Source organism: Neodiprion virginianus, chromosome 3, assembly GCF_021901495.1.
Source record: "Neodiprion virginianus isolate iyNeoVirg1 chromosome 3, iyNeoVirg1.1, whole genome shotgun sequence".
NCBI classification, from domain to species: Eukaryota; Metazoa; Arthropoda; class Insecta; order Hymenoptera; family Diprionidae; genus Neodiprion; species Neodiprion virginianus.
The window spans coordinates 41664337-41677490 of record NC_060879.1 but is presented as its reverse complement, the minus strand read 5'-3'; the positions used below and the strand labels follow the sequence as shown (position 1 = coordinate 41677490).

The following is a 13154-nucleotide window of genomic DNA, read 5'->3' as shown; positions in this document are numbered from 1 at the left end:
TTATACACACAACTATATTATACGTATAATGCATTAATATCGACGATAATTGTCAATTAGATTTTGTGGTACAGAAGCGTTTTTAACAATAAAGGTACAATGAGTCGAGCCGATTGAAGAGAAAAGTTGAACTGCACTTTCTGCACCTTCAAACACTATAACTTTGTCATAGTCAATTAGGAAATGTGCAAAAATAGTCGTACATAGATATGTTGATGTATTTGGGTATTTGTTTTGTGCGGTGTATTCTTTCGACTGACACCGCGGAAGTGGTTATGATAACAAAATCCGCCGTTTCGAATTCCATCGGTTGTGTGTCAAAAACGAATTCAATGTGTTGGTTGATGTATTACTTTGACTGAAGAATATTCTTCAGTCAACTTGCATTATTAGCCGGTTAGCGCGCAAAGAGTGAATCTTGGTTATGTACTCTATTCAAATTCAGCGCGTAAATTTGTCATCAAGCGTGGGTGACTCTGCCAGTGTCTGCTAGAGGGTCCCTCGGAACGAAACGTCAAATCGTACGTCAAATGGAGAAATGTCAGAAAACAGTTGACCATCAGAAGTCGTCACTTTAGGATACTCTAGGTTACATTGTACAATATTTCACTCTCTTCTTAGCAAACTGTGCAACATGAACGATTATGGGATTCCGATGATCGAACCTACCGTTGACTTTACTAAGGTTAGTTAATTTTATCCTAATTAGTCCTTCGTACAAGGTACAACACGATATCGTTCGTCCCTCGGTTCCCATGTCACCAATTTTCATATTTACAGTTCAAATTTTTATTAGTTTACATATTAATCGTAAAATCACTTACGATAATGGCGTTTCTCATTCTATACCTACCAACATTTTCTATGCTCGTCCGACTTCTATTAATTACTCGGCAGCCAATTAGAATTAGTTTTCTTTGTGTAGTCATGAGCGCAACGAAACTAAATTTTGGGTCTGCCAGTTACTTGGATCTGGACTGATCTGGGTACATATGGTGTAAATATCAGAAACAAAGTTCATATGACCTGTAAGGTCTAAAAGCTTTAGCTGACGTAAATAGATTATTAACATTTAATGCGTCCATCCTGTACAGATTAACAGAAATCGAAAATTTGTGTAGTTGGATTTTGAGTCTCTAACGTATAGAATAACATTTATTTTTAGGTCCCGCCGATTCATCAAAAAAGAACTATAACGTTCGTTAATCATTTTATTGTACATACGGTAACATTTTTGAACAAGTTCGCTCTATCCTGCGAGGAAAAACTGTTTGAGTTTGAGAATAAATTGCAAAAAGTTGAAGCGTCGCTAGGAATCCTTGAATCTAGGGTAAGCAAAACTACTAATTATCTTAACATGCTTATTCAGCATCACACATTACAGCAGAGGGACTATTCGCAAGTGTTAAGTCGACTTTGCACTTTTTCTTCATTTAATATGTATGTGAATAATTAAAATGAGACGCTGTGCTTTTTTATCAGCTCGCGTCGATACCAGAGATTGACTTTCCAACAAAGACAGAGTCTTCACCAATCACTGAATCAAGTGATCAAGAACAGAAAACGGTGGAACAAGACCAGACAAATGAGATTGAAGCGGTGAAAGCTGAGTTGATTGATGAAAAAAGTGAAATTAGTAACACGCAACCCATCAGTAAAGATCCACGATATGCAAAATTCTTTAAAATGCTTCAGTTTGGCGTACCTGCGCAGGCTGTCAAACTGAAAATGAAACAAGAAGGTCTAGATCCACTTTTGCTAGAGTGAGTATTTCCAGAAAATAACTCTTCTAACATTTAATATTTACACTATTTAGACATGAATTTGTTATAAAATTTGAAAGGGGCAATGTACTGGGAAAGGGTGAAATGCTGTTACAAAAATGTCAAACAATCTTCATAGACCCGCTGTAGCCTTCTTTTCAGTTTGTGTCAGTATATAATATTTATTCAAGATCTTTCATGTAATCTCTTATGCTTCTTCAAGAATATAAATGCAGATATTTTGGAGTCGGCATATTCGTTCCAAAATTACTTCAAATTACCTGTTTGAATAGTTTTATTAGGTATTACGGATGCGAATACAATTTCGAAAATGTGTCTTGTTTCAAGATATACTGAATATAAGACTACATTCACGGAATATGTGACAAAGAATTTAACACACTTTGATGTTCAAACAGCAATCCTGATCAGTTGGTTCCAATAACGGAAATAGTTGAGACAAATACAACTACTGATGAGGATGATGCTTGATAATAAACTGAAGAGTAAAGGAAGTATGCATATGAAACAGTAAGGTACAAAGAGTATTCACAGCGCTCACGAAGTAAAATTTTTGTCATGTTGGAAAAATTTTGACAGACCCAGTTGATAGAAAAGAAAAGAAAACGTAATATATGCATTGTTGTTTGATATAACCATTTAGTAAATAAACACATTTCAAATCTTGAACGATTTATTTTATTTTTTTGTTTGTATAGTTACAATCTTAAACGCAAGGTTTAGAACTGGATCATCTGGCCCTGTAAACAGAAAACAAAATATTCTGCAATTGGTTACTGGTTTAAATTAATTTTTATACGCGTTACTTCCATTCGGTTTAAGTGCGTTAGTTGTGGGTAAAATTCCTAGGGACAAATATCTCAAACTCTCATCAGACTAATATCGATAAATGTTTCAATCGCTTTTGAAATACCACCATATGGAATTTCGAGACTTGTTTCAGATTATTTAAATGGCACAAAGACTTAAACAAGTTTGAACTGTTTCGAATCAATTTCCACACATCTCAGCACCGAATATAAAATGATCTAGATGCACTAGGTTTTGAAAAACCCACCTTCCTCTTCTTATCACCTCCCAGCTCGAAATGTTTGCAACGTTTAAGTGGGATTTGCTTTCTGTACTTGCACTCAGTGCATTCCATCCTTAGCACAATTTTCTTGGTTGTCTTAGCCTGCAAGGAAAATAACGTCAATCAATAAAATGCTCTCTGAGTTATGACATACTGATCAGTTAGTCCAGTTCTGTAGAAGCTTCAAGCATGACAACTCTAGAAATGAATGAAAAACCAATGTTCCCATCAGTTAAAAAAAAAAAATTACTCACTTTTTTTATTAGAATTTTTTAGGAAAGTTTTAGAATTTTTAACCTACCTTAAATTTGAAAAAAAAAAACTGTCGTAAAATATCAAATGAGCTATTAAAGTTAGCGAGTAATATGGAATAAGAATACGTACCTTCTTTCTGAAAATGGGCTTCGTTTGACCTCCGAAACCTTGTTGCTTACGATCATAACGTCTTCGGCCCTGAGACGCATGCCTTTCCTTGCTTTTCTTATATTGGGTGACTTTGTGCGGCTTGTGGACCTTGCACTTCTTGCAGAACGTGCGCCTCTGTTTGGGTACGTTCACCTGTAACGAAAGTTGTTAAGCTCAGGATGCAGGTATCTGTGTGAAATGCAGGCAGAAGAGCCCCATGAGATGTTCACGTGCAGTAAAAACCTCGCGCAATACATGAAATTTTTGGAATTGTCCGTCTTATCTAGTCCCTACGTCGGTAACTGATTTTTTAACAACGTATTAAGATTTATTAGTATCAGTACGGGATTTCGAGGTTATGTTGACCGTCTGTCATGTCGTCCCTTTGAACGAGATCGCGAACTGGCGATTGAAGAGAAATATCAATTGAAATATAGTGCTCGGGTGATTTGATTATGATATGATTCCATTAAGAAAATCAATCTATTCGTTTTGCAAGTCGATGCTAATGGATGAAACTCCACAAAATAAAACACACGATTCACCTACCATCTTGGTTGTTTAGAAGAAAAAGGAAGCGGAGGCAGGCCGGAAATGCCTGTTAGCTGCGCGGTACGCTTGCGTAGACTTGTCCGCATGAGTTTAATACCAATATATTCCACCGTTTTCTGATCTCTTCAACCTCCGATACTTCTTTCGATCAATATCTCGAGCAGGGAACCGATGACGAATAAAATAGGAATCTTTTTCTCTACGTTATTCACTGTCGAGTAAGAGTATCACGTGCCGCTGCGATACCCACGTATATTTGGTAGGTAAGCCGGCTTTTTCTCGTCAGGAAGTTTAACAGGATTGAATTATTTCCGCTTAGTTACTTTACGAAAAAGAATTTTAGATACCGTTAAAAAACTTTTTTGGACGTAATTTGAGTAACAATTTGATCGGCGAATTGCAGCGCTAAAGCCAGTTTGAATCAAGCGACAAAGCCTCGAACCAGGGCTCCGAAGTACGCTTCGTACTCTCAAACCCCTCGTCCGCGGAAGTGAATAATTTTATTTATTCAATATAGATATTGATTGCAAGGTATAAGGGTTGAATAATTACTCATGAAATGTTAAAATTTATTCACTTTATTAATCGGTGCATTTCAGGTGCGGCGAGGCCTGAAGAGAGATCGACCAATCAGGGATTTATCGAGCTTCAAACCCGCGCCATCTTCATTTTTGAACAAAGCCAGGTTGGACGGTACGCCGAGTGAGTGAAGTAGTCCGCTTCAGTCCGCTCCGAGGTCCGCTAGTCCTCCGCTTTCGTAAGCGTTTCGTGCACTCGCCGGAAACCGACGCCGCCGTCGTTGTGTCGTGTCCCACGCCGAAATCGAGGCATCGAAGACACACAAGTTTCTTACGTTTTAACAATTACCAAATTAGAAAAAAAAACCACCGTCGTCATGAGTACCAAGGAGAATAACGATGTTGCCGTCGAGAAGGCGATTGATAACGAAAAAACCTCAGATGACGCGAAATGCGAAATCAAGGGAACGAAAAGGCCGGCCGAGGTAAGTTGTGTGCTGCCCCTCTGTTTGTGTATTAAACGTATAAGTATATAGATGTATGTATGTACGTGAGCTAGTACGGTGGATCGGCGAAGCTTCGAAAGCATCATAACAACAATTAATCTACGCTCTCGACGCGGACGCTCCGTAATTGCAAAATTTTTCCCTCAATTCTTCATCTCGGCTCGGGGTTTGCCGCTATCCCCGCCACAACCGCGTGCCAATCCCATAATTTTTCCATATATTTTCCATATCTCCCTGCGCGGCGTGACTATAGCTCCGCCGTGATGCATGCAATTGAACACGCGCGTGGATCAAATATGTCGCCAAACCGAGGACATTTGTACACTACACACACACATACGTACGCACGCGCGCACACACGCAGCTACCTATTTCGCTCCGAAAAGTAGGTGAACCTTTCGCGCGCGCGTCGTTGTGTGCGATATGCGTATCGCTCGCTCGTGTGTGTATTAAGCGTCTCTCTCTATACGCGTAGCGGCGTGTACATACGTGTCACCCCGTGATGCTACACACACATTGTTGGTGTGTAATGAAAAATTTCACCCAGCTACATAACGCTTCTATTAGTAGTAATAGTTGTGTAGAATTGTAGTTTACAACGCGCTGATGACGACGATAGCCATGTGAGAGATGCCGGCCGGCGCGTCTCGTCACATACTCGACTTCTTTCCCTCCTCTGTCCGCTTCGCTTCTCTCTTCCTGTTGCAACGATCTTTATTTTTCCTTACCTACGCTGTCGCCCCCTTGACCGAGACATTAATTCTCACATTTGTGCATTATAAAAGCATCTCGCCTCAACCCGGTCCAAGACATAGCTCGTTAATTTTCCGGCCTTCCGATGACGCCATTAATACGTATGATTATTATTACTATCATTACTGTTTCGAGTATTACTGTTATTATTGCTTTTGTTGTTGATCGTGGCAGCCAGTCGATGCTAAAGAAAACTTATTTTTATTGTTGCTATCAACATCATCGGTATTGTCGTTACTATCATTATTATTATCATCATTTTATTGGAAAACTGGGGACTCCCGCGCATTTTTCTCACGACCCGATGCCGCCGCTACTGCGCTTGCCGCGTTTGTGTCGCTTGATGCTTCAACCACGCTATGGCGCCCAATAGTAGTAAGCAATTACTGTGTACACTCTTATGTGAACAACTGATTACAACATTTTGCCACGGAAAGAAGCTAATCACAGCTTCCTGACATCCTGACTTCCTGTTATAATAATTCATCCTTCCCGAACTGCCGACTATTCGTGGTTATTGAAATTGTAAATTCCATTTTTTATTTTTCATATTAATTCTACCCCCCGTCCGTCCACTCCATTGAGAGCTAATTTATAATTCGCGATATCGTTGCATTACAAAACCATTTCTCCATTTAACTTGGGTAGGTAGATGTGAGATGTGTAGTACAAGAATTTCCTTCGTGTATATTTGGTTATAATGATGTAGATATGTCGTGTTATATCGTAACTCTTGGATGTTGAAAAGTGAAAAGTGTAAATTACGTTACATTGCGAGAAGCTGGAAAGTAGATGATAGGGTTAGCGGCGTGGCAAGGGGGATATGTTACGGCGACGTCGAGAGGCGGCCAGCATACATAGATATAATATCCTCTACCTGTGATTATCAAACCGGCGCTCCGTTTGTACAGTGCCTTGGTATCCATTATCCACGCTTGCAATGAGTTAGAACGAAGTTCATGAAACATGATCTTGCCTCAATACACTGAGCAATATGCAAGGACTACTACCAATGCTGAAGACATATCGTAATATTCCCCCTCTAATAATTGACGAAGGAATCCACGTATAAATCGTAACATATACCGTATATTTAGAGCGGCATGACGCTGGGTATTTACTGTGTACCTATGGATTGGATTATCGTACTTGGTTTTCTATTCAAAGTTCTTAAATAATTTGGTAGAATGTGCCTTTCTTTTTTTTTATATTCTCTTTTTTTTTTTTTTTTTTGTTTTTTTTCTTATTTTGGTGCATGCATCATTTGATACGTGTGGCAATAGGGTTGGACGCAAGTCTGCGTACGTTGTGGGCTTCCGATTCCAGAATCACTAAAGGATATTGTTGGCGGGAGCGACGCGGCAGGTAAGTTGGGGACTCTTCCTTACCAACCGAGTGGCGTGGCATCGTTCCTCTTGCATGTGCTGCCCCTATGCCACTGCTACACTCAAGCGATAAACTTTGTTCGTTATTTGCACAGTTACGTATCATTGCAACTTGTTATCTGAATTTGGACGTCCTAATACTCTTACATTACATATGTAACGTATCATAATCTCGTCAAGGCGACGTAACGTAACCGGTGTATGAGCTATTTGGATAAATAATTAGATATCCCAAGTATAGTACATCGCGCATAGGTGTACGTGTGAGGGCGGAATTACGTTTATACATGCATACGTCGTCGAGTGCTTCCAGATATAGATTATAACAAATATTAAGACATGAATAAGGGATAATAATTTTTATTTCCGTACATTTCGGGCCGAAAATATCCTGACCTTTGGTTTCTCACCACTTCATGTGTAAGCAGAATAATTTTTGTTTTGCACTGATAAAGTTATGGACTATTGGCAAAGCACTCAATGCATGCACTAATCGATTGATCAGATATTCCATAAGTTGAATTAGGTCAGACGAAATGGCAACACGAAACTGTCGGAATCCTTTTTGATCGTGCTACATTTTTTTTTGTAGGAGATAATATGTTATTTAAATTATAACTAAAAGATGGCAAGCGAAATAATCCGTATGAATCAAACTAGTCGTCTCTTCCATCTTCTTCCTTGGTTATCGGCAGAGACCGCAACGACATACACACACGAAGGCGGGGTCATAGGTAATCTGTACCATCGTAGATCGCGGCGCTCTCGCCGTCGCGCGACAAAATACATGTGAACTTGCATACAACCGAGAAAACCACGTGTCGCCGTGCACTCGACGATGAGGATTGAGGAAAACTCTCGTCAAATGAAGTGTCATCCATGCAACCTGCGATAAAGAAGTAGAGTATGAAAGCATAAATTCTTTTCTCGCCTAGCCATACCTATGGAACGGGGCTGTGTAAACCTTTGCTCCATCTCGCACTAAAGCAAAAAAGCGTGGGGGGAACAGAGAAGCTCGCGATCGACCGTCGACGACACTGAAATTATGTCACCGAATCAACTTTGAGGTCGTGAACTCTCCCAAGCTCTTATTAAATATATTTAACAACTTCTGAAGCTCGGTATTAATAACTTTGCGAATATGTTTCCATAATTAGTATTTTCAACACTTTTAGCGATAAAACAAACCGCAAGGTTACAAAGCGAATCGGTATATAAAAATCTCGACTCGTCTCTGAGCTCCTTGTCGGTCGGTTTTGTCCGTACACCTACTTTCCATATTTTTCTTCCTATTATATGATTTTTACATCTTCGATCATACAGTTCGACAGTATTGTATAACGGCCGAGTTGTTGCGACGAGTAGAGGGGCTGCGATGAACGGAGCGAGCTGGCAAGGGGCGGGAAGGGAGGGGGACACCATCGGCGTAAGGATTCCGCATAGCGTGGAAGCGCTTCGGACGCCATGCCGAGTCGAGTCGAACAGAACCGAACCGAGCTACGACAGCCAGTCTCCGATAGCTTACAGTCACGATGTAGCGCAAAGTTTCCCTTTGCTTTTGTTCCCCCCTCGATTCACTACCACCACCAACAGCCACCACCCCCTTCGCGCAAGTTTCGAACAGCGCGGTTGTTAGTGTAGGCGTCCTGTTGTGTAGTACATTGTACATAGGTGGGCGCAGAAATGGCGGTACTCGCGGCAGTCCAGAGATTATAGATATACCTACCACCTCCCCTCAGTCCTGTTAGTCTTGCCGGTCTCGCCGTTCGAATTAGTTTTCTCTTTCTAGATGGCGCTAGTAAATCGTAGATGATGGAATTATATAAAACGGTTAAAATCACGCGGAAATACGACAAGAATCATAGCTCGTTGGATTAAGTAATATTGAAATGAATCATAAATTTTAGTCCTACACCATATCTCTAAGATCACTGTATGAGATTAGATTAAAGAGCGGCGAGTCAGTTTACCGAATTCTACCAGAGAACACTAGATTTGTTGTCATCGTATTTAACAGAGCTAACTCCGAATTGTGTATCTACAATCATCTCTTCTCTTCCGAATTATTTGACTCTTTCAGCCCTTCCCACTCTTGTGTCTCTTTGTTTTGCGTCTTTTACGCTTCCGCCATTAACTGCCCCCTCTATGCAACAGTCGTCCCGACGTTGACCAATTCTCGTGTATACACGCCCTATGCTCAACTTTCTCCCATTCCACGTTTCTTATACTCCTCTGCTAGTGATTTCCGCTTCTTTGCATTTGAACTTTTAAAGGAGTACATATACATACGTAACACGAGTTGAGAGCTGCAATGTCGCAAAGCAACAGCTACCGGTGAATTGTGTGCACCTGCGCCTCTTGAGTGATGTCATCTAACCTCCGTTTCCACCAGACGCATATGTTCCCGTTTCCGTAAAGAGTTGAATGTACGAAACCTATATTAAGGTCTACAGATGAACACGTACATAGCAGATTCGTCGTAGAATATGTGATATTGTGATTTTTACAAACGTTTAGCCGCTCACCCATCCAATACTCAATGGGTAAGGGCTTCAGATTTTCATTGGTCGCACGCTTCTAGTGCCTTCTATTCTATGGGAATGGGAACTTATGCGTCTGTTGTAAACCGAGCCACATAGCATAGTAAATATACGAAATCGCGCGCGTTAAGATATAAACAGATGCCCGTAGGAACCCGATAACTAATTAAAAATCTTGAGAAGGAGATATCAGACGATATAAAGATGAGGTGGTTATTTTGTTTTCCAGGATAAGAGCGAAGAAGTGAAGAAACAGAAAAAGGAAGAAAACGGAGATGGCGATGTTGAGGAGGAGGACGTTGATGACGAAGTTGACGCTGATGAGGAGGAAGTTGATGGGGATGGAGATGACGATGACGACGAAGATGATCTCCCCGAAGGCGAGGATGATCTTGCAGAAGATGAAGGTGCGTTTTAGTGCAAAACTTTTTGTTCTCTACATTGAATAAATTTGCATCACAAACGCAAAGTTTCTTGCGAAATGAAATGATCGTCTTTTCGCTCCAGCGTCTGCTAATCGCTAAATCCTCTGGATGATTTTCATTTTCAGATGAGGAAGACGACGATGCGGAAGGAGAAGTAGAGGGTGACGGCGATGACGACGACGATGACGTATAATGAAGAAAGTAAGAAAAGTACGCAAGAAAGACAACGGGAGGCGGCGGGAGACGGAAAACGGGTGGACGGCGCCATCATCGTTCGAGACAGCGGGAGATTCACTCTCATATTGAGGAGTTGATTTAAAGTGTTGGCGCGTGTCTGCCCAATTCTTAGGGGGTGCTCCCGCGATATACAATTTAAAAAGGCTGCCACCTTGCCAGAGTTGCGACCGGCTGACACTCGGACGCCGCAGCCCTAATGTCTTGGTCCTTCGCAATCCTGGCCCCCAGTTAGCCAACATCAAATGCTATTAGATTGTTCAGCATGATTAAACTAAATTAATTTCACATAAAACCGATAGTAATAATAACAATAACGATGTGATTTTTTTATATTTAGAAAAATTCAATCTTGAAATCCAAAACGATCTTGTAAAACAAAACTGTTTTCAAAACTATACTTCCACGTAAAATGTTTAACCTGTAATATGCAGTTCGTTTGAACAACCTAATAATTGTATTTGTCCGATAACTGGCTTTTTTCAAGGGACAGTTTTATAATGAAAACTTATTTAAGATATATATATATATAAGAGAAAACGAAAAAAAAACCAACAAAACAAAAAAAAGTAAAGATAGAAAAAAGCTCTATTGTATTTAAATAGTGTAAAATGGACATTTATGGGGTGATGATTTTTTTTTACATTTGAAATGAAATTTACGTTCGTAGTACTACGAATGTCTCTCACCTAGCGCGTGTGACAAGAGTATCTTATTGATGCATATAGACGAACGAACGTATAATAGGGAGTTTGTAATAGCACGAGTGTGAAATTCGTGAATAATCGATGAATTTGAGAAGTTGCATTGCTTCGAAAGATATGAATTATAATTGTCCATACTTACGCCTTGTTTTTTTTTTAAATGCATGGGAAAATCCGATAATTGACCGTAAAATAGCAATCGTCAGTTGAGCAGTACAGTTCCAGCGCCGATCATGTTTACAGAATTTCACACTTTTGCCTCAAAGTCGATATGGGACATGGAAGTATCGAATTATGCATGCGCCGAAAAAGCAGTGTGGATGAGTAATTGTGTGTCTTTAACTTTGCGTTATAATTATCATACATAGCATGTATAAAGTCATAAACTAAGGAACATTTTATTATTAATACTGACGATTATGATATTACGTAACGTTATACATGAAAGCGTCACGCGGGGGGGTAGGGGGATCGTCACGGCATACAACGAGCTCTGAGTAGAGAGAGTATTGTCATGTACGAACAAATTGTTAACCCTTTTCCAATATTTGCTCTCAATATAATTTTGAAGAAACTCTATTGCGTCTAATGTAGATAAGTTACGAGCAAGGAAGAAAAATTCAGTTTCTTCTCTCTGCTTAAATAATTAGCTACCCAAGCAATTTTGAGACTCCCCCCTTTCCCATTTTTTTAACGATAAAGTTGCGGTTTCGTTTCTGTGCTCGCTCTTTGTAAAATAACAACAAATGTAATTTTGATAATAGTAATAGTATTACTACAACAACTTGTTTATTTATTTGAAAATACTCTTTCCGTTCAAGTGCGTTCTTATGTTGACATCATTTTCACATTTACATGTACGAAATTCATGTATAATTAATTTGAAGACAATTTTTTTTTTTTTTATTCATTTCTCCTGATCATCGTTTTACGCATAGTACATTGTATTTTAATATATCGCCAATTTCTGTATATATGCAATATAGCGCTGATGCTACACGCAGACGCAGGAACGTGTGGTCGCCTTTTTTTTTTTTTGTTTTTTTTTCCCCTTGCAGAAAGGATTCATGAATATACGCGCCTTACACGGCGTGGAACGGCAAAAATTCTTTTAATATTTGAGATTACCGCACCGTGGTTAGGTTTCATGATTTCGGATGTGCTCCACATCTAATAAATTATTATCGTTTCGTATGCAGTGGGAATCTCTTGCAGCGGACAAATTTATATCCGGTAACGTCTCTCAGTTTGTCCCTGCTGTGTGTGCAGGGAGGCCGCTTTGAGAGATCCTCAAGGTATGCATACTCAGGCCATGTATACACATTTTTTACTATAATGCCAATGAATAGTCGGGTCGATTACTTCGACTGTAGGCTGTTGTAACAGCCACCGAACAAAGTAAAGAAAATAGAAAATTAAAAAATTGTCATACGAAAAACATCGTAGTATGAGGCAACACGGATGACTGATTTGGCGATACATAGATTCACGTATTAGGTTTCCTTAAATTTTTATTAAATAATATAACCATCACCATCGAATTGAGTAAACACCTGATTGGTATAATTTAACAAGAAAATTATGACCCCTAAGATTGAGATACAAGTAATAAGATGTTCTATCTTTCAATGTCATAACTTATTCTGGGAGACTGGTAGGCAAATGAGGTGATGAGACATTGCGGTTACGATACCATTGTACCATAGCTGCATAATATTAATAATAATAAATAATGATAATAATTTGAATGCGAGACAATGTCCCACGTTTTAATGTACAAATATTTTCGAGGAAGTAGTTAAATAAATCACAGATCGAAGATGGAAAAGAAGAAGATTAACGCGGTTTTCGTCGTACGTACGTAGTATGTGACAGTATGGATCTATTTTCAATATCCATATTTACTAATAATACAACAGCGTCCATTCTGTAGACGGTTCTGACGAGGTTTCACAGAGAAGGTGCTGCAGCGCGAGCACTTACTTAGGTGGAAAAATCAGTGGTATCAAATTAAATTGTTGTATAGGTACAGATGTGCTGTATTATACTGTTTATTTATAGTACGTCGTACGTTGTACCTCTCGTACGATGTGGAAAATTATGTTCGGTAAGCCAGAAAACACCGCTAGCGTCAGTCTGTGAATGATAGTAAACTTTGCCAACATGTTCCTTGACATGACCGTATTTCCACTATGCCATGGTGCTTCTGCAAATACGACCCCATTAATACCACAGAGCAAGTAGGAAGTATATCGCTAACAACGTCGTATTTGCAA

General features: G+C 39.5%; 3 protein-coding genes across 5 annotated transcripts; 2 read left to right on the top strand and 1 right to left on the bottom strand.

The window, feature by feature from the left end:
* Window positions 1–476: 476 nt before the first annotated feature.
* LOC124301091 (WASH complex subunit 3) lies at window positions 477–2958 on the top strand. Of its 2 annotated transcripts, XM_046755782.1 has the most exons (5): window positions 477–685; window positions 1166–1330; window positions 1483–1763; window positions 1844–1930; window positions 2183–2958. In XM_046755782.1, exons 1-4 carry the CDS (start codon window positions 635–637, stop codon window positions 1911–1913), a joined length of 567 nt encoding a protein of 188 aa, XP_046611738.1. In that variant the 5' UTR covers window positions 477–634; the 3' UTR covers window positions 1914–1930; window positions 2183–2958. The 2 variants fall into 2 exon arrangements, with proteins under 2 accessions (XP_046611738.1, XP_046611737.1); XM_046755781.1 differs by lacking the exon at window positions 1844–1930 and having other exon boundaries at window positions 478–685.
* LOC124301093 (60S ribosomal protein L44) lies at window positions 2440–7726 on the bottom strand. 2 transcript variants are annotated; one of them, XM_046755785.1, is made up of 4 exons: window positions 7721–7726; window positions 3241–3414; window positions 2842–2958; window positions 2440–2524 (listed from the first exon to the last, which is right to left on the bottom strand). In XM_046755785.1, exons 1-4 carry the CDS (start codon window positions 7721–7723, stop codon window positions 2504–2506), a joined length of 315 nt encoding a protein of 104 aa, XP_046611741.1. In that variant the 5' UTR covers window positions 7724–7726; the 3' UTR covers window positions 2440–2503. The 2 variants fall into 2 exon arrangements, with proteins under 2 accessions (XP_046611741.1, XP_046611740.1); XM_046755784.1 differs by lacking the exon at window positions 7721–7726 and adding an exon at window positions 3811–3953.
* Window positions 4496–12817, top strand: LOC124301092 (bacchus). Its single transcript, XM_046755783.1, has 3 exons — window positions 4496–4816; window positions 9745–9922; window positions 10066–12817. Exons 1-3 carry the CDS (start codon window positions 4709–4711, stop codon window positions 10131–10133), a joined length of 354 nt encoding a protein of 117 aa, XP_046611739.1. The 5' UTR covers window positions 4496–4708; the 3' UTR covers window positions 10134–12817.
* Window positions 12818–13154: the final 337 nt, after the last annotated feature.